This window comes from Zingiber officinale, chromosome 6A (genome assembly GCF_018446385.1).
Source record: "Zingiber officinale cultivar Zhangliang chromosome 6A, Zo_v1.1, whole genome shotgun sequence".
NCBI classification, from domain to species: Eukaryota; Viridiplantae; Streptophyta; class Magnoliopsida; order Zingiberales; family Zingiberaceae; genus Zingiber; species Zingiber officinale.
In genome coordinates, this window is record NC_055997.1 from 81,599,888 (window position 1) to 81,625,757 (window position 25,870).

At 38.4% G+C, this 25,870-nt stretch overlaps 1 protein-coding gene across 1 annotated transcript; it reads left to right on the plus strand.

Moving 5' to 3' along the window:
* Positions 1 to 1,306: 1,306 nt before the first annotated feature.
* On the plus strand, positions 1,307 to 1,937 carry LOC121994984. The gene is made up of 3 exons (XM_042548851.1): positions 1,307 to 1,324; positions 1,379 to 1,557; positions 1,664 to 1,937. Exons 1-3 carry the CDS (start codon positions 1,307 to 1,309, stop codon positions 1,935 to 1,937), a joined length of 471 nt encoding a protein of 156 aa, XP_042404785.1.
* Positions 1,938 to 25,870: the final 23,933 nt, after the last annotated feature.

Sequence of the window (25,870 nt, forward strand, 5' to 3'; positions counted from 1 at the left end):
CAAACGTCACATCAACGTCTGTCGCTTCAGGTGTGTGATGACGGCGATGGTGACACGTGGCACACACCTACAAGGCAGCATTTGATGAACGTCATTAACAAGCGTGGGTGTGTGCTCGACTTTAATGGAGATGATTTGCACGAATTCCGAAGGGATTCGGATGATGTCAGCATTGATCGCTCTCAGCCAAGGATAGAAACGACAAATTTCTCCAAGTGCGAGTGGCGAAGTACCGATCGACCTCAAGGAGCAATCTCAGGGTTGTCTGACACCCTCGGGCAGACCGGTCGGGGTCCAACCAGTATCACGGCCGATCGGCCAACCGATCTCCAGACTAGCTCGTCCAGTCAGTCAGACTTGTAGCTTCCTTCGACTAGACTTGAGGGGGAGACATGTGATCCGGTGATAAGGAGGGGCCCCGGTCAGCAGGGTGGTCAATGACATGATGGAGGTCAAAGTCAAGCTGGTCAGCACCCCGATATTATCGTCCGATTGGGCAACCCCTTTTCCAACCGGGAGGAAGAATCGCCGAGCGTACATGAAGCAGATGTTAGCGCAGCTCGACCATGTACCGAGCTTCCGGCGCTCAAACAAACAAGGTATATGCCGGGCGGCTAGCCCCCTCAGACTCACATCGACAAAACATTGACGACCGAGCAGACTACATTCAGACACAGTTTCGGCCTACATAACATGGAGCCAGGACAGTGGGATGTTGGTCGAGCGACCATTCCTCTCGGCCCAAGGACAAGACCCGCTGAACGACCAAGGGCTGGTCAAGCGTCCATCCCACTCGACCCACTAACAAACAAAAGGAGAATTAGCCGATATCCTCATAGGGACTCGTGCCATCGATAGATGGCATGATTGGTAGCATGGGCAGGCAGAGGATCGTACGACGGAAGCTTCCACTGTCCTATCAAAGATATACTCGGGTCATTAAGTTATGATGTCAGGGACACTTTTCTGACATGTCTTTTCAGGACATGCTTTGAAGAGCGTGCACGCCTCGAGGAGCATGCACGCGCTTCCCCAGAGCCCTATATAAAAGGTTCCAAGCTTCGACGGAGGTATGCATAATCTCTACTGTAGCTACAGTTATTCTGTCATTTTGCTTCCTCGTTTCTTCTACATCGTCAGTGTTTGACTTGAGCGTCGGAGGGCCATCGCCGGGGAACCCCTCCCCGGCTCGGCACTGACGTTGCTATGGCTGCATGCTTCATTGACGAGAAGTCCACCAATGATCAACGGAAACACCACGTCCCCAATATCCATTGCCTCGACTCTCAGATAGGATCAGACGAAAATGACATCTGATGTGCATGTGAGCCGTTCCACGTTCCACCATTAATTTGTGCTACTGATGTGCAATTGATAGAGAGAAAGAGAGCATGGCGTGGTGGTCGTGGATTGCCATCGTGTGTGCCGCGATGGCGGCCTCCTTCTCATCGAGTGCCCTAACGAGTGCCCCACCGCAAGCCCTACTGCAACTGCCGCCTCAAGGCCTGCTTTGCCAACTGTAGCCGTTCCAAAACCACATACAGTAGTACTCCGATTGCAAGATCAAAATCATTTTAAAAAATATATATATATTTATAATGAATTTTGATCGGGTGAGGATTATGATTAATGTTGCATGTGGATATCAACTTCCTAATTGCAGAGGAAACAGATCGATGTGCTATGACCCCCGATTCATGGGCGACAATGGCAAGATGTTCTACTTCCATGATGCCAAGGGCGGTGACTTCCGGCTCGTCTCCGACGAGCATTTCCAAAACAACGCCCACTTCATCGAGTGGCAGCCGGCGAGGCACGCCCGTGACTTCACGTGGGTGCAGGCCCTCGCCGTCATCTTCAACACCCACTGGCTCGTTGTCTCAGAATACCACATGAGCGCCTGGGATGACGGCGTCAACGCGCTCGCCGTCCTGTAGGATGGCAAGGAGTTTCTCATCCCTGAGGATGGCAACACTGAGTGGCGCCCCGACCTCCAGGCTCTGAGGAGGAAGCAAGGGAGCGGGAGCTGGTGGTGGAGAGGACGATCGATAGGAACAACCCGAAGGTGACGGTGGTGGGGGTGGACGTGAAGGTAGTGCCGATAACGACGGAGAACGACAGGAAGCACAGCTACCGGCTGTGGACTAACGACAACATGCAAAGAGGAGTAGCAACCAGCTTTGACCTGCCACTGTCGTCGTTCCTCTCGCCGTCGTGATCACAAATGGCAACAATGTCGCAGTTCCCCGCTGACAGCGGCGCCATGAATCCCGTATGGGATGTGGAACGACGTGTAACGAGTCATGCGTAAATCACGTATCATTTTCGTCTAATATTGACAAGCAATTATATGTGAAAATTAGTAATAAACTTGGGATATTATCTGAAATAATATGTAGATAATTATTGAATAGACGCACGTGAAGTAAAAAATTAATTTATTATTTTATCACACAATTATCGAAGTCTATCATCGGTCCAAAACTATTTCAAAATTAGACCGTTTTTAAAGTAAAAAGACTCTATTACTTCATCGAGATCAATAAAAGTACTTTAAGTGGTTGATGATATATATTACTTCATAGGTTACATTGATTGACAAAGTAAAATATGTATACGACTTTATAATTTTTGTATTCTAGTGTAGTAAATGTTTAATTTTACTTCTACATAATTTGACTTGGTCTAAATATTTTTTATTGTATTACTTCTTTATAGTACAGAAGTAATAGAACATATTTTACTAAAAAAATTAATTTAGTAAAGTTATTTATACGAATGACTTCAAAAAATTTAATCAGTGATGAAGTAAATATTTTTTTTAACTACGTCACTATTTAAATTTATCAAAATCTTTTATGTTGTATTATTCCATCATTTATTTATAGTGTCGAAGTAATTGACCATATTTTATTATAATACAATTTTAATTGACAAAAATATATATCATAATATTTTACTACAACACAATATTTTTCATCTCTAAAATTGAACAAATATATCATAACTTAGACTTAGACACCCACATAGAAATAAACATATTTACTTCATTCATTTCTTTTTTCATCATATTGATTGAATGTAATACTAATTCTTATTTGATGCTATAAATAGAAATATAAAAAGTACAATGTTAATAACTTGGATTGAGATTTTGCTTCAACCAAACACCAAAAAATAAACCAGAATGTATTTGGATTTGTGACCTTATAAATAGAAGTTCTGGAAGCATTCACATAAGTATGAAAATAAAGGTTTTAGATAAATCACTAATGAACCATCATGCATATTTATGAATTCAAGGCTAGGATCAGTGAGAAGAGAGCATATCAATAATAGAGCCTAAAATTTATATTCAGATTGTCAGTTAACTTCTCTTTATTTGGTAGCATCAAAATAATATAATCAAATCATCTACTATGAATTTTTTATGACACTATTAAAAATTGGAGATACTTTACCACTAATTTGTATGCCTCTTGATTATCAATAAGTTTATACAACTGAACCCCCATTGGAATTGAAGTGAAACTCAAATGAAAGCCCACAGCAAGAAGATGACATTTCCCTAATGTTTCTATAACTTTAGAATGATTCTATGATGACCTCTTTCTCGCACGTAGAGTTAAAATTTAAAAAGAATGAGCTAAAACCATCAATCCCCAACCTATAAATCTGGGTACTTGAATGTCATATAGGTATTTCTCGACATGCATAAATAACATTTTGTAATAATAGAATGTCAAGGCGGATGTTGCCATTGTTGTTAATAGAATGCCATCGACTAGATAGTTTAGCAGTGCACTATCAAAGTCTTCACCACCAATGAATGTGTCCCCATTGGTAGCCTTAACCTGAAGATGAAAATGATAGTTCTTGTAAAACCTAAGCTGCATAGATTTTAAGAACCGCATAAGAATTCATATATAGGAAGTACAACAATATATGAGCATAAATCTTTATTTCATCGATTAAACATGGCATAAAAAATAAATACATAAACAAATATGACAAGGAACCTGATTGAATAGTCATCCTTATCTTTAGAGTTGTCTAGAAATAATCTCTGTGGAAGAAGATGCAACAGAAAGAAAAGAAAGTCTTCCAAGAGACTTAGGAGTGATGACGCCGAAAAACTTTAAGTCAATGGGGAACAAAAAGCTCTGTCAAGATTAAACCCTAAATCCTTAGGAGCCAACCCTATATATAGTGGACATCTATTATCAGCCCATAGATGATAATAGATATGGGACTATAGGTTGTACACATACAAGATCTACATCTAATAATTGAAACTCAATAAGCCTAAGTTAGATCACTTTAATGAGTTCGGTTTGTACTCATATGCACAACTTACAATTAAGCTCGCCAATTAGAGATAATAATCAACAATCTCCCACTTGGGCTATTTGTGAGTTGTGTATGAAATACAAGTAAAATTTTAGTTGATATCAAATTTTATGGGTATAGAATACCCCTATAAACAATCTGGTACATTAACTTCATTGGTATAAGACTAAAGAGGTCATAGCTGCTGTATATGATCGTAACAAGCTCCAACAATAATTGCAATACCAATGTCATTAATGACATAGATTAAGATGTAGATGTGTAGAGTGAAAATTACATGCAATGCGATCAGTATATGCCAATTTTCAACTGATCCTAAGATGACCTCAAAAGATGTCTTATCATATTTGCAAAATACTTTATGCTAAACTGCAATAGCAAATCATGATTAACTTTATGATTTCAGAAGGAATCTGTATCATAATTACAAACACCAAATGCTAAACAGCAATAGTAAATGATGATATCATAGTCAAAATGTCAAACAAACATATAAATTCCCATTAATGTTTTAAATTTTAAGTACGTACAATAATCAAAATAAAATATTTATCTTTATTATCAAATATAGAGCAATAAGATAAATATAGACTCCCACTAAATGAGTTCATCTTCCATAAGAAGGGCACTCATATCCACAACATGCGCATGAAACACCTTAGGCACCAAGCCTTTGGTGAGTGGATCGGCCAACATGGAATCTATGCTAATGTGCTCTACCATAATCTGACTACTCTGAACTCTTTCTTTAACCGCTAGAAACTTGATGTCAATGTGCTTAGACTTCGACGAACTGCGGTTATCCTTGGCATAAAATTCTACGGCTTTATTATCACAGTTTATTCTCAGTGGCCTGTCAATGCCATCAACGATCTGTAATACTGTGATGAAGTTCCGCAGCTAAATCCCTTGATTGGATGCTTTGTAGCATGCTACCAACTCTGCCTCCATAGTAGAAGTGGCTACTAGCGTTTGCTTAACACTCTCCCAAGATATAGCCCCTCCAACAAGCATGAAAATATAGCTCGAAGTGGACCTCTTGCTATCCAAGCATCCAGCAAAATTAGAGTTTGAATATCTAATCACCTCCAAATTATCTGATCTCCGATACGTGAGCATATGTCCTTTAGTTCTTTGCAAATACTGCACTACTCTCTTTACCGCTTTCTAGTGTGATAGTCATAGGTTATTTACATATCTACCTAACATCCCCACTATAAATGTTATATCTGGTCGAGTACAAACTTATGCATACATGAGACTTCCCACTGCTGACGCATATGAGAATTTTTTCATCTCCTTTATTTCAAGTTCAAGCCGTGGACACTGCTGCAAGCTGAACTTGTCACCTTTTGACACAGGGGTATCACCAGGTGTACAGTTCTGCATATCATACCTTATGAGTACATTTTCAATATAGGCCTGTTGTGAAAGTCCAAAATGTCTCTTGAACGATCATAATAGATTTGTATGTCTAAAACAAAGGATGTTTTACCAAGATCTTTTATTTTAAAATTATCAGATAGAAATGACTTGGTTTGATGCAGCATACCCTTATTATTGCTCACAACCAAGATCTTTCATTTTAAAATTACCAGATAGAAATGACTTGGTTTGATGCAGCATACTCTTATTATTGCTCACAAGCAATATATCATCCGCATACAAAATAATTATAATAAACTTACTTCCATTGAACTTGACATATATGCACTAATCAACGAGGTTTCTTTAAATCCAAATGAAGTAACCACTTGATCAAATTTCTAATATCACTGGCAGGACACCTGCTTTAAACTATAAATGGACTTCTTTAATCTACATACTAGGTGTTTTGAGTCCTTAGACTCAAAGTTCTCTAGTTGCACCATATATATAGACTCTTCTATGTCTCCATTGAGGAATGTAGTTTTAACATCCATTTGATGTAGCTCTAAATTATAATGAGCTACAAGTGTCATGATTACCCTAAGGAAGTGTTTCATCGACACAGGTGAGAAAGTCTCCTTGTAATCAATATCTTCTTTCTGAGCGAATCCCTTGGCAACAAGATGAGCCTTATACTTTTCGACATTGCCCTTGAATCCCACTTGATTTTAAATATATATCCATTTACAAACCAACGGACTTCTTTCCTTCAGACAATTCGACAAGTTCCCAAATATCATTATATATCATAGTCTTCAACTCTTCTTGCATGACGTTAATCCACCTTTCAGGGTTAGAGCATTATTTGACTTCTTGAAAAGATGTAGGTGTTGGTACAAGGCGCACCAGAATCGAACCTGAGTTTTGATGTTGTCAAAGGTTCAAGTTAAGTCTTGTTGTGATCTAATAAGTTGACTGAGTGTGCAAGCTGTTTACCCAATTTGGAAAAAATCTTAGCAGATCGTGGAAGCCGAGCGGAAAGACCAAGTGGGTCGAAAGGACCTGACACTTGGCAGGGAAGCTCGATAGGTCTGGAGGACTATAGTTCGAGGGAAAGTCCTGGTGTGCTGATCCGATGCTAAGAGATAAAGTCCAAACATGTCTGGAGGATCATGTTTGGTATGTAAGTTGAGGTAAGCAACTGGAGGAGCGACAGTGAGGTCGTGTTCCGAAAGGGAACAAACTCTAAGTCGCTGATCCAACTGAAGAAATCGGGAAGGTTTCCAAGTTTAGATCAAGATAGTATTACTGTCAATTACTATTCATGCATCTTACTATTATTCATATATTACTGTGCTAACTCTGTTTTACAGGAGCACTTGTTCTAACTTTGTATTATAGGAATGAAAGTTTATCGGTTGACTGAACACCCAGATCAATCGACCGAACAAAGCTAACTCAGACCAGAGACTAGTAGAGTCCGATCAAAGCATGATCGATCGACTAAACTAGAAAATCGATCGATCGAACCTTGATGATATGGGATAGATCTCACCGAGCCAAAGCAGAGAAGGAAACTTGACTGATCGGTCGACCTAACCAGAGGATTGATCGATTGAACGATCGCTACATTAATGAAGCATTAATTGTGAATCTCGATGAATAGAAAAATTCACTGTTCGGTCGACCGAACAAGGTGATCGATCGATCGAATCATTAAATGTCATCAATGTCCGAAGATCAAATCTCAACGAAGAAGGAATGGAGCGGGTTCGGTCGATCAGTCGACCGAATCCAAGGATCGGTCGACCGAACATTAATGATTCTTATAAAAAGAAGCTCGAGGTTCGAGGTTGAAAGACAATCAAGTCATTCAAGTTTTATGTTCACCTTTGTGCAAAAGTTTCGTGCAACTACTTTGCAACACTTCTTCAAGAAAGCTACTACTTCATTCAAGTGATGATCGAGCTTCATCATTTTTCTACTGTCGGTATAATTTTATATTGCTTGCATTGTACTTAGTTTCAATAAGATAGTAGATTGTTACTATCTTATATTATTCATTATATGAATTATTTCTTTCTGAAGATTTCGGAAAGAAGAATTATAGTGAATTTGTCCAACGGTGCGATTAAGAATCACGTGCCTTGGAGTAGGAGTCGACGTAGGTTCCGAACCAAGTAACCACCCGAGTCATCTATTTTATTATTCTATTTTCCACTGCTTACTGTGATTGTTTTTACGATACAATAAGAAGAGTTTTTAAAGAGCAATATTCAACCCCACCCCCTTCTATCGCTTTCTATCGATCCTTCAGTAGGACCACTTTCTAACCTTATGTCAAAATTATGCTCTTGGAAATAAATATAATCATGAGAATTCGTAGTTCTCCGTTCCCTTGTGAATCGCCTTAAGAGCACTTGTGTTTGAGGTAGTTGGATACTTGCTCATCAAAATGAGGCAATACTTCAATTTTAGTGGTAGATTCCTCCAATTGCATTGGAGATGTCATGGAAATATCTTGGTTCACTATGCTCAGTGGATATGTAATGCCCATAATATGCGGTATGATAACCATGCAGCTACTGATCACACTAGTAGTGATCACGGGAGGATCGCCAATGCTTTCTTCAAAAGATACTTCCCTGATTTTATTACTCCCGCTGTCCTCAATGAACTTGACATTTCCCATTTTAAAGAAGGATCTATTAAAAGTATCATACAATTTATACCCTCTTAACTTCTTAGAATAACCTATAAAATTTCAGCTAACTGTTCTTGAGTTCAGTTCCCTTTCATTAGGCCTGTAAGGCCTAACTTCAGCTGGACACCACCAAACGTATAAATACCTAATACTAGGCTTTCTACTCGTCCACATCTCGAATAAGATTTTAGTTACTGCTTTACTAGGTACTCTATTAAGTAGGTAACTACAGTCTTGAGTGTTTCACCCCACAAAGACTCTGGTAGAGAAGCGAAAGTCATCATACTTCTTACTATGTCTTTTAGGATTCGATTGCGATGCTCAGCTGCACCATTTTGACTGGGTGTACTAGGCATAGTATATTGAGGCACAATAGCACACTCAGCAAGGTAGTTCGCAAAAGGTTCTAGATATTGTTCACCTGATCCACCATATCGACCATAATTTCACCTCCATGGTCGGATCGAGCGGCTTTAATTTTCTTATCTAGTTGAAGTTCAACTTTGGCTTTAAAAATTTTGAACCTGTCCCAAGATTGTGATTTCTCATGAATAAGGTACAAATAGCCAAATCTGGAATAGTCGTCTGTGAAGCTAATAAAATATATGTGTCTATTCCAAGATGCCTTATGGAATGGTCAACAAATGTTTGCATGTATTAGCTCTAAAATGTCACTACAATGGCTAGCCCCCTTGTTCCTTTTGTTTGTGGTCTTCTCTTTAATACACTCTATGCAGATATCAAAGCCGGACATATCAAGGGAATCGAGAATTCCATATGACATTAACCTTTCTAGGCGTTGTTTGGATATATGTCCTAAATGCCTATGCCACAAAATGAAAGAATTCTTGTCAGTCAATTTGCATTTCATACCTATACTATGTATTATTACGTTGCCAAGCGTAGAAGTAAAGGTATTCAATTTATAAAGTTTATCAACCAACGAACCATTGTCAACCAAAATTAAATTAAAAAATACTAAAAATTCTATTTCTAAATTAACAAGAATAACCCGATTTGTCCAAACAAGAAATTGAAATTAAATTCCATCAAAAAGATGGTACAATAAATGTATTTTCTAAATCCAGAAAAAAATTAGTTCCTAAACAAAGCCTAAAAACACTAATCGACTCGACTTTAGCCTTCTTTCCATTTCATGTATAGATGTATCTTTCACCATTAAGCGGAAGTCGGTTCTTGAGACAACCCTGCTTAGTGACACTTATATGAGTAGTAGCACTGGTATCTATCCACCAAGTGTCATTGGGTACAATAGCCAAATTGACTTCCAAACTAATAAAGTTGAGAAGTTTACCTTTCATTATACGTCGGTTGGCATACTTGAGGCAGTCTTTCTTCATATGACCTTTCTTCTTGCAAAAGAAATAAGCGGATTCCTTATCATGCTTCTTATGCCCCTTATGGTCATTGCCTCCAGAATCTGCAGTTTGTTTTTCTTTTCCTTTGTTATTGATCCTCTTTCGTTTCTTGCTCCCACTTTGAAAACCAGATGCTAAGTAAGTACTCTCAGATGTCACAATCTTTAGTCTCCCTTCTTCTTGCACGCATTGAGCAATGAACTCATTCAATGTCCATTTTCCCTTTTGAGTATTATACGATATCTTAAAAGGAGTGAACCGTGCAGGCAGAGACATCAAGACGAAATGCACTAACATAGCCTCAGACATATCAAGTTTTAGTGCTTTCAGACTTGTCGCTATATTGGACATCTCCATATTGTACTCCCTTATGTTTCCTTTACCATTGTACCGCATGGTTACCAACTTCGTAAGAAATGTGGTCGACTCAACCTTTTCATTTGAAGTGAATCGGTCTACTAATTGGTCTAGGAAACTCCTAACATCTCCTCCCTCTGTTATTGAGCCCTTTATTGGCGTCGATATGGAAAGCTTCATGATACTCAGATACATGCGATTTGATTTTTTCCACAGCTAAAATTCAATCCTCTACTCTATAGTGCTAGCACTGGTCATCCTTAATGTATAGTCTAAGTCCATGCAGCCTAAAACTACGGTCGCGTATTCTTTCTATTCAACAAAATTAAAACTAGTTAGTGTTGGGATATTATTAATGCTACAGTTATAGATTGCACTGAAATTAAAGAGAAAAATTTATTTAAAATCACGATTTAACTAAAGTCAAGAACATATAAGTAATATAAAATTATATAAATAAAATAAAATTTTAAATGCATATAAATGGGCTCTTTATGAGATATCAAGTACAACATAATATGCCTTCATTTGGGTCGATACATTATTGTTAGTGATACTCTGTAATATAACTCAAACTTTAACTAATTGGTCACACAATGTGTCTTTCTTTGGGTCGACCCATTGTGCGCATAATATAGTACTTTATATAAGTTATATTTTGGTCCATAACTCACAACAACCTTAATCGACCACATAATATACTTTCCTTTGGGCCGACATATTTTGTGCATTATCTGAACAAAATAATATTTTGTTCCATAATTATAAGCTACCTTATGCATATATCTGGCATAAAAGTAACTTTTCTTTGTGTCAATTACTTTTAGCATAGATATACGTCTACTAACACAAAATACACTAAACCTATCCAAGGTGTCTTCCTTTGGGCCGACACATTAGTTCAACTTAGTAGCACGTTGTGTGGATAGACTCAAGAAAATTCTAGGAACTTAATTTGAACAGAAATTACTTAATCAACCTTATGATAGTTGATTGATTTTATCCAATCGATTATTACCATCGATTTAAAAATCTACTATATACGATTACATTATACAGAACTTTTTTTTAAGAAATTAAAACTTTCTTAAGTTCTACAATTAAATATATTATTTAATATTTTTTAATCTCTTAATTATTCCTGTATTAATTTTTTTACTGAAACAGTACTGTTTCAGAGAAATTTTAATCGATTAAAAAAAACCTCTTTTCATGAAACCGTATATTACTGTTTAATTACATGAAATAGTGACATATTGTTTCACGATTAATTGATGAAACAGTATGTAGTGTTTCTTTAATGGGTTATAAGGAATTTAATCGATTAAACGATGAATCTCAATCGATTAATAAACATGAACTTAATCGAGTTAAAATGAACTTAATCGAGTTAAAATTGACATAGTCACAAGTTTAAAGTCATTGATAGATTGAATTTCAATCATTTTTTTTTAATTTTAGATTTAATAATCGATTATTCGATCAAAATAATCAATTTAACCTTCATAATTTTACCTAAAATTAAATTAAATAGTGATAAATTTTGTCATTCTTTATATTCTTCACAGAAACACGCAAATTTGAAAAACAAATCTATCCTAATTTTCTCTTATATGATTTTTGACGATGAAAAAAATTGTATTAAATAGGAAAAACTTAATCTAACATGCAAACAACAAATCGACGAAAAACTTAAACTTTATTGTCAATAAAAACGATGGAACAAAAACTTAGCTCTGATACCAATTGATAGTTCTTATGAAACCTAAGCCACATAAATTCTAAGAACCGTATAAAAATTCACATATACGAAATACAACAATATATGAGCATAAATCTTCGTTTCATCGATTAAACATGCCATAAGAAAAATAAATACATAAACAAATATGACAAGGAACCTGATTGAAGAGTCATCCTTGTCTTCAGAGTCGTCCAGAAATAATCTCTATGGAAGAAGCTGTAGCGGAAAGAAAAGAAAGGTCTTCCAAGGGACTTAGGGGTGACAACGCCGAAAAGCTTTAGGTCAATGGGGAAGCACAAGCTCTGTCAAGATTAAACCCTAAACCCTTGGGAGCTAACCCTATATATAGTGGGCATTTATTATCAGCCCATAAATGATAATAGATGCAGGACTATAGTGTTGGGATGTATACTATAAGCCTAATTTTTGTATGAACATCTGTTTTGAAATATTTTGAAATGAGAATCACTTTGGTCAAACATTTGCATTTTATATTTATATATATGTCAATGCAGTTGTCCATTTCATTTAGGGGTGTCAATTCGGGTGGGTCGGGTCGGGTTGGGTCGGGTTGAGTTTTTTTTTTTTTAACCCAACCCGAACCCGACCTGAACCTGAGTTCAACCCAAAACACCTAAACCCGAACCCGACCAACCCGATCAACCCGAACCCGACCCATATAACCCGAAAATCCGATTCAAAACGACTTTTTTGGGCTATTTTCCCTATAATTCTTTACTTTTATCTCAATACTCCATCATTATCATACAAATATACATAAAAACATCTAAATTTTTAAAATAAAATTTGATTTAACCCCAAAAAAATCCACAAAATCCTATATTTAAGTCAACCCGGGTCAACCCGAACCTGACCCGACCCAACCCGAAAATTTTTTACTCTCCAAACCTCCAACCCGAACCTGACCCGAACCCGAAAATGCCCAACCCGAAGCTGATTTTTTTCGGGTCGACTCGGGTCGGGTCGTCGGGTCGAGTTCATTTTTGACACCCCTAATTTCATTTATATTATATATAACATGGTGTGTGGTGCCACACAGAATATCATGGTATCAGTTTCTTATAAATTATAAATAGTAGCTCACAACCAAGATGGATTCAGACAAACCATTGGAACAGTTGTAGTATAATTTGGTATTAGTCTATCTTGACTATAAAATTATACTAGTACACTATGTGTATATTGAGCAGGATTATTTGAGGTTGTTCGATTTATACTAACTACATAAAAGAACAGAACCTCTGTTATTATGGATGTACGTCCTCTTAATCCCGATATAATAACAAACACGTATACTTAGTATTTATTTCTTTAATTTATCAATGAGTGAGATTTATTCGTTAAATCAATAGGCCCGATGAGTTGGAAGATAATATTATTTATATGGTGTGTTATTGATTATAGAAGGAATATGTATCCTAATTATTTAGGCTGATGATGTCCCCTTGAGGAGCTCATAAGGATTATCATGTAAACTCTGCAGGTGGACTTAGTCCGGCATGATAATAAAGTTGAGTGGTACTACTCTTGGAATCAAATGTTAATTAATTGAGTTGTCAGTAACTCATTTAATTAACGAGCATACAATATCTTAAACACTGGGAGATTAACACACTCATGATAAGAAGGAGCTCATATTGTAATATGAGATTGGTGCGGTAGTTCAATAATAACCCTTTAGTGGTATCGGTTATTATTGATAGACTTGGGTTGGAAGTTCGGGCCGAACACAGGAAGCCCAAGCCCATCAGGAGGCCTAAACCAATTCCTCCTCTAGATCTCTGTTGTAGCCTCTATATAAAATCTCGCATCCACCCATCCATAACTTGGTTTGGTTTAACTGGGTTTGGTTTAACTGGTTTGGTTTAACTTTGTTTAATTTAACTAAACTTGGTTTAATTTAACTAAACTTGGTTTGGTTTAACTTAACTTAGTTTAGTTTAACTTAACTTGGTTTGGTTTAACTTGGTTTGGTTTCACTTGGTTATAGAAAGAGAGATTTTTTCTAAACAGAATTCGGTTATAGAAAAGGAGATTTTTTCTAAACAGAATTTTGTTATTTTTTCCTTTCTTTGTAACCGACAGCAAGCCTATAAAAAGGAGTAGGTGGTGGCTCTTAAAACCTAATTTTCTAATTCTCCACAATCTTCTTCTCTCCTTGTAGTTGGCGCCCCTCTTCCCTTGCTAGGGTCGGCGCCCCTCCTCACCTTGCTAGGGTCGCCCCTTCCTCACCTTGCAAGGGTCGCCCCCCTCCTCTCCTTGCTTAGGCCCGGCACCCCCCTTCCTCTCCTAGCTAGGGTCAGCACCCCTTCCTATCAATCCATTGGTGGCTGGTGGTTGGTGGCTGGTGGCTGGCGGCTTGAAGAAGAGGAAGAAGATTAGAAGGTGCCCCATCCTAGAGCCTCCTTTTGTAGCCGGCGGCTTGGAAATCGAGAATAGAAGGAGAGTGGTGTTGTCTTGGTAGATCGTCGCCCACACGACGTCCAAGAAGAAGAGAGGAATATAGCAGAAGATCAAGAGGTCTTTAGCTACAAAGAAAATATACAATTAGTTCTTTAATTCCGCTGCATATCTAGTTTTATTTTCTTTGTATCGATTTTGAATACCAACACAAGAGGTCAGCGATCTTGTACTTCGACCAAGGTGTACTTTGATCCGTCAAGAACTTGCTTGATTGATCAAACACATGTTTGATCGAACATGCGGGTTGCTAGGAAAGGTTCTGTTCTTGTATAATTTTTTTTGTACAGAGAAATTGAAACAGAATGGAATTCCAGCGCCTTCAAGTGGTATCAAAGCATAGTTTTTGGTTCGGTGTGATTGGTTTTCAGTTAAATTATGCACTATTCATACATAAATTTAGGTCGGATAATAGTAGGATGTGCAAGATAGATTAACTCTGTGGTGCAGGCGTCCTAGATCCAACTATTGTGGCTCTTTGTGTGTTTGTGTATGATTTGAACCTTTAGACATGTCGAGGTTGTTTTGTGTGTGCATGATTGTAATAATTAAATGTGACCGGTTGTCGTATTATTATTATTTTTTTACATTCTGTTTGATCTACATTACATGTAAATTCCTTTGTGGAATATAGGATTGATAAATATAAAATTTTATTTTTTTGTTGCGTCTTGTATCCTTGCTATGCGTGGTGCTATTTTGAGGACCGGAGGCGCGACAGAGAAGGAAGTGAGATAGATGTGACAGCTTGATCCATTGGTGGCATATTGGAGGACAGCAATCCATTGGTGGCATATTGGAGGACAGCGTTGGATGAGGTCATAATAGTTGGAAATTTTATTTTCATACTTATTGCCTTTATATACTGTTTTATGTGTTGTAATGTTATGTGTTGTGATGTTATGTGCTGTGATGTGTGTGCACGCTAAAAAATCCTCAATTTAAATAACTAAGTGGTAGAGGGATTATTTAAATTTCACGGTCTCCATTACTGGTTTGTAAGTGATGCATTCAAACTTGCGCGTTGGCTTTGAGTGTCTTCCTCCATATCAGATGAGTTTGTTTGTGGATCACTAGATCAAACTTCCTCTATGGATGATTATAGGAAATTATTTAAGTATGTGTGATCTTCTCCATCTGAAGGGGCATAATCCTAATTAATGGACTAAGTATCAAGTAATGGTATACACTTAGGCGCATTTAATAGTATCCTCCCTATCGAAGTCACTGCTATTATTTATGTGACCGAAGATGAACCAACTATTAATTTTATTTGTCATAAAGTTAAGTTGACAAGATAATAAAATTAATCGGTAAAACCTCCTCTTACAAATATTTGAATTAGTATACGTCCATACTATCGTGGCATATGAAATTCACGATGTTTTGATGTGTTGGTGAATTTAAATTATATTGTTTGTGTTGGATCGTAGACGTTCGATAGAGGAGGGGTGAATATCGAAAATCGTTCGTCGATAAGAGAGTTAAACGTAGCGGAAAAATTAAGACAATGCAATGCTAATACAAGAACCAATTTTACTTGGTTCGGAGCCTTTGGCGACTCCTACTCCAATGTCCGCACACAAGGGTGCTTTCGTTGGGCAATTCATTAGCAATTCAAAGAATGTTACAATTAAGAATTACAGGAATGCCAAAAAAATTAATACCAACAAACTGAAAAGAAGTAAACCGAAGACCGCGCTTTGTCGGAGTAGCCTCAAGACGTCGCAGGAGCACAGTAGAGCAAAGAGTTCTGAGTTGTATTGAAGCTCCACCCCTGCCCCTTCTTTTATATGAAGCTCGGGGCGCCCCGAATCCCTTTCGGACGCCCTGGTGGGACGTGGCAATTCCAACCAGTGAGCTCCACGTGGCAACGACACGTTTAGATAAACTTTGCCTCCCGGCCGCCCGGATCCCCTCCGGGCGCTCGGACCGCCTTTTTCCAGGGAACACATTTCCTGTAAAACAAGGTTAGTCTGAGGCAAATAGATAATGTATATCCTGCAAAACAAAGTGTTAGCACAGTTCATAAGTTTAACATAAAAGTTATGACTTAGATTCCGTCTTTCCGAGACAAGAATCTAGTCACGATCTCGACTTAGATATCCGAAATGGATCTAATCCTGATCGACGCCTACTGTTCCCTTCCCGGGAACGCCTCCTCATAGTCACTCCCTTCCAGTGACTTACCTTTACTCACCTACCAGACGTCCGGTCAGTCCTTCGACCCGTCTGGACTTCTCGCCAAGCGTCCGGTCAACCCGTCGACCCGCTTGGACTTCTCGCCAGCTATCTGGTCAGCCCGTCGACCTAGCTGGACTTCTCGCCAAGCGTCCGGTCAGCCCGTCGACCCGCTTGGACTTCGTGCCAGACATCCGGTCAGCCTATCGACCTGTTTGGACTTAGCCTGCACACTCGATCAGAGTGTTAGATCACGACAAACCTAACTTAACCTGACTTGTCATTCATCAAAACCTGAATTAGACCATTAGTGCTAACCACACCAACAATCTCCCCCTTTTTGATGGAATGACAACTTGTGAAAAATATGCTAGAAAAAAAAAACCAGCATCTTTTTTAAGGTTTAAGTTAGTTTTTTAAATTTGACATTTTGTTTCTCTAACTTAACCACCTATCTCTCCCCTTTTGACATTCATCAAACAAGGACACAAGTTAAATATTCAAAAATACAGAGTAAATTGTAAGGAATGATGTCAAGTTAACTTGGGGGAGTTTAAACATTCGAAGACTTGTTTAACACATTAGTTTTAGCTTTTGGAAAATAACTAAGTTTTGAAAGAGTAGTTAATTTTTGAAGATCATTTTTGCAAATTTAATTTTAAAAAAATGACTTTGCAAACTCAGAGAGAATTTTCTTTAATCAGAAATTTGAAAAGCTAATTTTCCAGTATAAGTGTATAAGTTTCAAATTTTAGGATCAAGTTTCAAAATACGTTTCAATTTTGAAGTATTTTCAAACATAAGTTTTCAAAATCAAAATTTTAAGGCTAAGTTTTCAAAACTAGATTTATCAAGAAAATTTCCCAACATAAGTTTGCAAATCTGAGTTTTAAAAGATATTTACTTTTCAAAATTAAACTAAGTTTGCAATAGATTTAAAATCTTAGTTTATAAAATCTAATTGAAGAATATAGTTTTATAAAAGCTAGTTTAGAAAATTTAACACATAAGTTTTCAAGATTAAGGATTTCATAGCTAAGGTTTACTTTTCAAAACTGATTAAGTTTGTAAAAACTTTAAATTTGAAAACTGAAATTCAATCTCAAAACTGAAAAAAAAAAAAATTAGAAAAGATATTATGTTTAAGGTGGAGAAAATAATTTTAGTGCTAAGTGTTGATTTAATCCTCCCCCTAAACCTGATATCTAGAATAGTTGTCTAACCAATTAGGTACTTACTGACTATCAGAAGATAGCAGCTTTCACTTGGTTAGTCAAGTTAAGTTCATTGTAATCAGTTAGCGGTTGACTTAACTGAGTAACTTAGCTTGATCAATGTATGTTTTGTATTTAATGCCCAAACTTATATCGATACACTGATATAAGCATCTTAAGTTCAGACAATTGGCCTATACATCTCACCCCTTTCTATGTATGTCAATCACAAGCAAAGTAAACCTAGGGTATTGGTGAGATGCTCACATACTAGTCCTGGGGGAACATGATTTCTAAAGGGAGTTTTTTTCTAGTCTACGGCTAAAATTATTTTGAAATTCTAAAACTAGGAAGGTTTTTTAATAAAATAAAACAATTTTAATCTAGAATTTAAAACAATTATTTTTGAAGAATAGTTTTGAATTTTGAACAGTCCTAGTCTATTAAGCACATTCCTAGTTTTCTACGCAGATTGCTAAATTCACTTTCAAGGAGTGGTTTTGTGAATATGTCAGCTAAATTGGATTTGGACTCAATGTATTTGAGTTCAATGTCCCCTTTTGTAACATGATCCCTGATAAAGTGATGTCTAATTTCAATGTGTTTAGTTCTGGAATGATGCACTGGATTTTTTTTTAGGTTAATCGAGCTAATGTTATCAATTAAGACTTTGACACTTGTAAGGTTTAAGTTAAAATCTTTTAGGGTATGCATCATCCATAATAATTGTGCAACACACTCTCCTATTGCTATATATTCTGACTCAGTTGTGGATAAGACAACACAGTGTTGCTTTCTACTAAACCAGCTAACAAGTGATGGACTCAATAATTGACATCCGCCATTTGTGCTTTTGCAGTCTAATTTGCATCCAATATAATCTGAGTCAGAGTACCCTATTAATTCAAAATTATTAGTCCTAGGATACCAAATACCTACATTTGTTGTTCCTTTAAGGTATCAAAAGATTCTTTTGACTTGAGTCAAATGAGATTCTTTAGCACAGGTTTAGTATCTGGCACACATGCTAACTGCAAATAGGATATCCGGTCGACTTGCAGTTAAGTATAGTAAGCTACCTATGGCACTCCTATAGTGTTTTAGATCAACTGGTTTTCCATTGGGATCATCATCTAGGATTGTGTTTACTGTCATAGGTGTTTTTATCTCTTTGGTGTTTTCCATTCCAAATTTTTTAAGTAATTCCTTAGTATATTTTTGTTGATAAATGCAGTTACCTTCATTTATCTGTTTGATTTGTAATCCTAAAAAGTAGGTTAATTTAACTACCAGACTCATTTCAAACTCATGTTCCATTAAACTTGTAAATTCATCTAAAAATTCTGAATTTGTTGAACCAAAGATTATATCATCTACGTAAATTTGTGCTATAAAAATATCTTCTTTTATTAATTTGACAAATAAGGTTGGGTCAATTTGACCTTGGTTAAACCCTTTAGAGATTAGGTAAGACGTTAGTCTTTAATACCAAGCCCTAGGTGCTTGCTTAAGTCTATATAAGGCTTTCTTCAATTTATAGACATAATCAGGGTGTTCTAGACTCTCAAACCCAGGTGGTTGTCCTACGTAGACTTCTTCTTTTATTAGTCCATTTAGGAATGCTGACTTAACATCCATTTGGTAAGTCTAAACCCTTTGTGTGCTGCATAACTTAGTAACATCCTAATGGACTCTAGTTTAACCACTGGGGCATATGTTTCATCATAATCAAGTCCTTCCACTTGACTGAACCCCTTCGCAACTAGTCTGGCCTTATTTCTAGTAATTTCTCCAGTTTCACTTAATTTGTTTCTAAATACCTTTTTTTTTCTATTATTTTCTTATTCTTGGGTGGTGGTACCAAGTCCCAAACTTCATTACGCTCAAATTGAGCTAATTCTTCTTGCATAGCTATGATCCAGTCTGGGTCAAGCAGTGATTCGGCTATGGTTTTGGGTTCAATTTTTGAGATTAAAGATATTTGACTTAGATTTCTAAAGGAAGATCTAGTTTGAACCCTAAAATCTGGGTCACCAATTATTTGATCAGTTGGGTGATTTGGATTGACTCTTATTGTTCTAGGGGGTTGACTTTCCTGAGGTTGTTCTTCTTCTTCATGACTTAGGATTTGATTGGTTCCTTCAGAGTTATTATTTTCTTGAACAAATTCAATTGACTAATGTCGTGTTTGTTCTAGGTTTTGTTTGGATTCTTCAAATTTCACATTAGTAGTTTCTTCAATTCTTAAGGTAACCTTATTGTAAACTCTGTAGCCTCTACTATTTAGGGAGTAACCTAAGAAGATTCTATTTTCAACCTTAGAGGTGAATTTTCCTAAATGTTATCTTGTATTTAAGATGAAAGCTAGGCACCCAAATACTCTAAAGTATTTTATATTGGGTTATTTATTGTAATAAACTTCAAAAGGTGTTTTGTTATGGGTTTTGATTAGTGTTGTTCTGTTTTGTACATAACAAGTTGTACTAACAGCTTCCGCCCAAAAATATTTAGGTAAGTTGTATTCATTTAACATCGTTCTAGAGGCTTCAAGTAAGGTTTTATTTTTTCTTTCTACAATCCCATTTTGTTGGAGGGTTTTAGGGCATGAAAATTCGTGATGGTGGTCATTTTTAAGACAGAATTTGTTAAAGTTATGATTTTTAAATTCCCCCCCATTATCATTTCTAATTCTTTTAATTTTAAGGTCCTTTTCATTTTCAACTTGTTTAAAAAAGTTTGAAAAAATTTCAAAAGTTTCATCCTTATTTTTTAAAAAGTTTACCCAAGTGAACCTAGAATAGTCATCTATTATTACTAGACAGTATAGACTTCCATTTATTGATTTGACTCCATGGGAGTCAAATAAGTCTAAATGTAACATTTCTAAGATTGAGTTGGTTTGTGATTCAGTAGTTGGTTTGTGGGTAGATTTTGCTTGCTTACCTTGTAGACAAGCATTACATAAGGTTGAATCAAGGTTAGGTAATTTTGGTAGTCCTCTAACTAGTCCATTTAGTCTGCTTATATTTCTGAAATTTGTATGTGATATTCTTCTATGTCATAACTAAGTTTCTTCTTTTTGTGTTAAATAATGTTAGGATCTTAGATGGCTAGAGGGGGGGGGGGGGTGAATAGCCTCTTAAAAACTTAAACAAAGATTTCTACAGAGAAACTTGTTAGCACAGCGGAATTAGGAAACTAAAACAAAGGAAACAAGCACACTAACACACGGATTTACGAGGTTCGGGGATAACTTGCCCCTACTCCTCGGCGTGTCCGTAAGGTGGACGACTCGTTGATCTTCGGTAGATCGCACCCCGGACAAATTCCGGCTAAAGATCCTCCTTCTCGGTGGAGTAACCTCTCCACAAAGTCTCAAGAAATATATATGTTAAAGCACAAGACTTACAGAGCTCGGTGGCAAAGAAGAATGAACTAATGCGTACAACCACGCGAGGATCAGTGGAAACAAGAACTCACAGATCGCAGTTTTTCACACGAGAGCTCAAGAACGATCAACAGAACTTTCTTACTTTCTTGCTTGCTTCTACTCTTTTTACTCTCGCTGTTTTCTACTTCTTAAGCCCCTGTTCTCTGCCATCACGGATCGTGGTAAATCTACACAAAATCATCGCTGCAGCTAATCCCTTTTCCTCCTTACCTGGTCCTCTGAACTCACACCAATGAAATCACAGTCTTCACTGGTGTCTTCTGAGCTCGAACCAATCACCAAGAATAAAGCGGATCGCAGCCAGATCTCACCAGTAGTCGTTGATGCTTCAAATGCACCATGCGCCGCGAATCACAGCAGAAAGTTCATTTGTCGTATTCCTCTTATGGACTTAATTTGAAATTATACTTGGAATGGTGCCTGTAATCCTGCAAACTCAAAAGCTAACAGCACAGAGGGTTATATCACATGAATCAGACAAATCAGATGTAGTGGGGGAATCGCAGAATATCGACCAAATCAGATTATGTGTGGATCGGTCACCAGACCGATCCATGGACCGATCAGGACATATCCTGATCGGTCCACAGCTTACCTGATCGGTCGTGGAGACCGATCAGGCCGCAGCTGGATCGGTCTCCATGACCGATCCTTCCCTCTTCTCTCCGCAATAGCATCTCTTGATCGGTCACGGGACCGATCAGACTCCATGCTGATCGGTTCCCAGACCGATCAGTCCACAGACATGATCGCCTTCTGTTTGTTATTCGATCGGTCACCAGACCGATCAGGAAACTTAGTTTCACTGGATCGGTCTGCCGACCGATCCACTGTCTCATGTACCACTGGATCGGTCTGCCAACCGATCCAATGCACCATGGAATATCCACTTAGGTCCCTCTCTGACCTAATCCGGAGAACAAACTACCGAGCCCTCTCCGACTCAGTCAGGTCCAGAGAACGAGCTACCGAGCCCTCTCTGACCTAGTCCAGAGAACGAGCTACCGAGCCCTCTCTGACTTCGTCAGGTCCAGAGAACGAGCTACCGAGCCCTCTCTGACCTAGTCCGGAGAACGAGCTTCCGAGCCCTCTCCGACTTCGTCAGGTCCAGAGAACGAGCTACCGAGCCCTCTCTAACCTAGTACGGAGAACGAGCTACCAGGCCCTCTCCGACTTCGCGTGCCAAGTTTCCAACTTGGACTTTTCCCTTCCACACGATCAACCTTGATCAGTAATCAATCCGAGTTCAAATAACATCTGATCCAAACTTAAATCAGTGTCAACATCAAAACAACAGCCAGGTCAGACTGTATCAACAATCTCCCCCTTTTTGTTGTTTGACAACACGATTTAAGTTTAGATCAGAAATGTTCTTATTTTCATAATTTTAGGGGAATCAAGATCCTCCCCCTAAGATGAATATACCATGATGTAAGAAAGTCAATAACAAGAATCAAGATCCTCCCCGTTATCTTCTCCCCTAAAATCAAACCTTCATACATCTCTAAACTTAGATATCTCTCCCCCTTTGTCAAACACCGAAAAGGTGCGAATGGGGTGATAAGACTCAAAAGACTCCCCCTTAACCCATACTGTCTTTTCTTAATGCACCTAGAGTTCCCTTGAAGTGTACTATGTGACAGTAAGAAAGAGATAAGATACAATCAAGTCACGGCATAGGAACAGCATATTAAAATGAACTGAAGCATAAGGAAAAACGAGAAATAGACAAATGAATAGCAAAAATATATGAGTATCATAAGTATCCAGGTCAGACACAGATATCCAACAAATATCATCCAACACACAGACAGGCAAACTAACACATAGAATGTATCAATCAATTTCCTCAACATGAGGAACATCATCATCATCCGCGGGAGGCTCGTAACCCTGAAGCGGCATGCTGGAGCTCGAAGGTGGATGGCCCGAGAAATGCTGTGGAGGTGGGTAGTTGACCATCCAGCCCAGAAGCAGCTGCTGCATCACCAGCTGCTGACTGCGTAGATCATCATAGCGCTGGTCGATCCGAACGCGCAGTCCATGGAGCTCAGCAGCTAGCAGCTCATCGTGCTGATCGAAGCGGCTCTCTAGCTCAGCGATATGCCAGCGCAGATCAGGATCGGCCTCATCAACAGCAGGAGGAGGAACAGCAACCTGTCGAGGAAGTGCCCATGGTAACTCTCCTAGACCTCTCCCATCCTTCCACCGAACAGCCCCATTCTGTCCCAAGATACCGGACTTGGAAAATGCCCGTTTCCCAAGTCGGCAATCTTGTCTGACCATCTTCACTATCCTACCCTTAGACACATCTATCTGAAGGGTCTCGAGCCAATCTGTAATTATATGCCCATAAGGCATATAAATGGTGGAGCTGCTAGGCTGAGAATAGGAGATGATCGAAGAATAGATGCTGGACATAATGTCAAAGTCGAAATGCCGACGCAAACCATAAAGCATCAGGCAGTGGTATGGTCGGATCTCTGCTAAAGGTTTGGACGTGATTGGAAGGAGACAGTTTGTGACTATCTTAAAAAGAATATAGTCAGGGGCAGATAGTCGTAGAGCGGCAAAGGTGGGAAAATCAACATCCAACTCATCCAGTCCACCTGGTCTAGGATGACCGAAGAAGTACTCATAGATGGAATCAGGTGATACATCAAGTGGAGGAGGTAATGATTCTGGTAAATCAGGAAAAATGGGAAAAGGATCTCCTGAACAAACTCGGCAACCTAGATACCTAAAGAATTCTACTACAGAGAAATCAACAGTTTTCTTAGCGACTCTGGTTCTATAAATACCATCGCTGCTTTGATGAAGATTGTTGTAGAATTCAGATACTAGATCATAGTTGATGTCCCTTTCTAAGTAGACTAACGAGTCAAGATTGTAATATGCTAGTGTTTCAGATACAGAGGGACAAAACTCATCCATGTATTTTCAATCCACAGATCGACATGGGAGTAGCTTGAATGTCCTCTGTTGAAACGCCTGTTCAAACTGGCGGTTAGGGAATCTTGAAGATGAGGAAGGTTGAGGTCGGGAGGGTGCCTGGGATTTGGATTTATCGGCAGAAGACTTAGAAGTACCCTCACCGGCAGATTTCTTCCTAAATAGGTCAAAAAATAGGACACGGTCGAGGCAAATGGGAGTCCACGGGAGCCACAAAGTAGAGAACCAAGACAACACACAGAAAAACACTGTGAAAAGAAACTAAAATGTCAAAAATGAACAGATTTCGGGGAGAAAGGAAGTTACCTGGGCGCCATTTGAGGTTTTCGGAGAAGATGGAGAGAAGAGTCGGGACTGAGGAGTGTTCGGCTAGGGTTTTCGGCGTGAAATGAGAGGACGAAGGATTAGGGAAGTTAAAAAGGGGTGAACAGATCAAAAGATCGGACGGCTGTCCGATCAGGATAAATCCTGACCGATCAGGGAACGTCCTGATCGGTCAGGGAGTGTTCTGATCGGTCGCGGAGACCGATCAAGGAGCTTCCTGATCGGTCCCTGGACCGATCAGAGGTGGATTAGAGGTAGAGCCTCCTGATCGGTCGTGGAGACCGATCAGGGAGCCTCCTGATCGGTCCCCAGATCGATCAGAGGTGGATCAGCGTGCCAAGCCTCCTGATCGGTCATGGAGACCGATCAGGGAAGCTCCTGATCGGTCCCCGGACCGATCAGAAGTCGATCAGCGTGCCAAGCCACCTGATCGGTCGTGGAGACCGATCAGGGAATCTCGATCGGTCATAGAGACCGATCAGATATCATCCTGATCGGTCCCTGGACCGATCAGTGTCTGATAATCAGTGACTTCAGTCTCTGAAATTCGTATCGACAGCTCTGAACTTGGTTCAACAATTTCCAAGTTCAGAACCTAGGATCTGAAGAGCCCACAGATTATATTCAGTGATACCAATGAATATTTTCTAATGATGAGCTCTAATGATTTTGAATTATCAAGGGCTCGAAAGTTTCAGACACTTCATAACAAATGTGTTGAATCTCAAAGTTTCAAAAGAGAAGTTTGTTTTATTTGTTTGCTGAAACTATGATTTATAGTGAACCAAGGTAATAAATCTGACTCAGGCTATCGGTTCACGATATATCCTTCCTATGAGTAGTTACAAGTTTGTCAAAATATGTCAAATTTCTTCACCAACTTGTCCTATTTTCAATCAAAATCAGGAAGGTATCAATCAAGGGTATCAATCAACACATCAACCAGGTTAGATGATTTCTAGACACAGATCCAACCAAGATTCCTTGGTTGGAATATATGAGTAAGATCTAGGAGCTAAATACACATGAATTATGTAATGACCTTCCCCATACTCAATTTATGTCTCTTCAACCTAATTATTCAAGGGATGCATGATACATTTTGAATAATTTGGTTGATCCTAGCATCTCACCCCATTTCTAGCAAACAAAAATATTTTGTTAAACCTTATAGTTTGTGTGAGATGTCCCCAAGTTGCCCAAATTAATTTTCCAATTTCTCTTGTCATTTTAATGGTCCTTATTGATCATGATGTGGTCAAAATGACTTATTGAGCCAAACACATTCCCAATTCCCTCCTTAAATGACTAAATTCATTTTCCGGAAGGGGTTTGGTGAAAATATTGGCTAGGTTTGACTTTGAC

Bases quoted from the DNA above. Each gene is read 5' to 3' on its own strand.
- LOC121994984 (XM_042548851.1), top strand. The intron at 1,558-1,663 runs GCAAGATCAAAA...TCCTAATTGCAG, and splicing joins CATACAGTAGTACTCCGATT to AGGAAACAGATCGATGTGCT.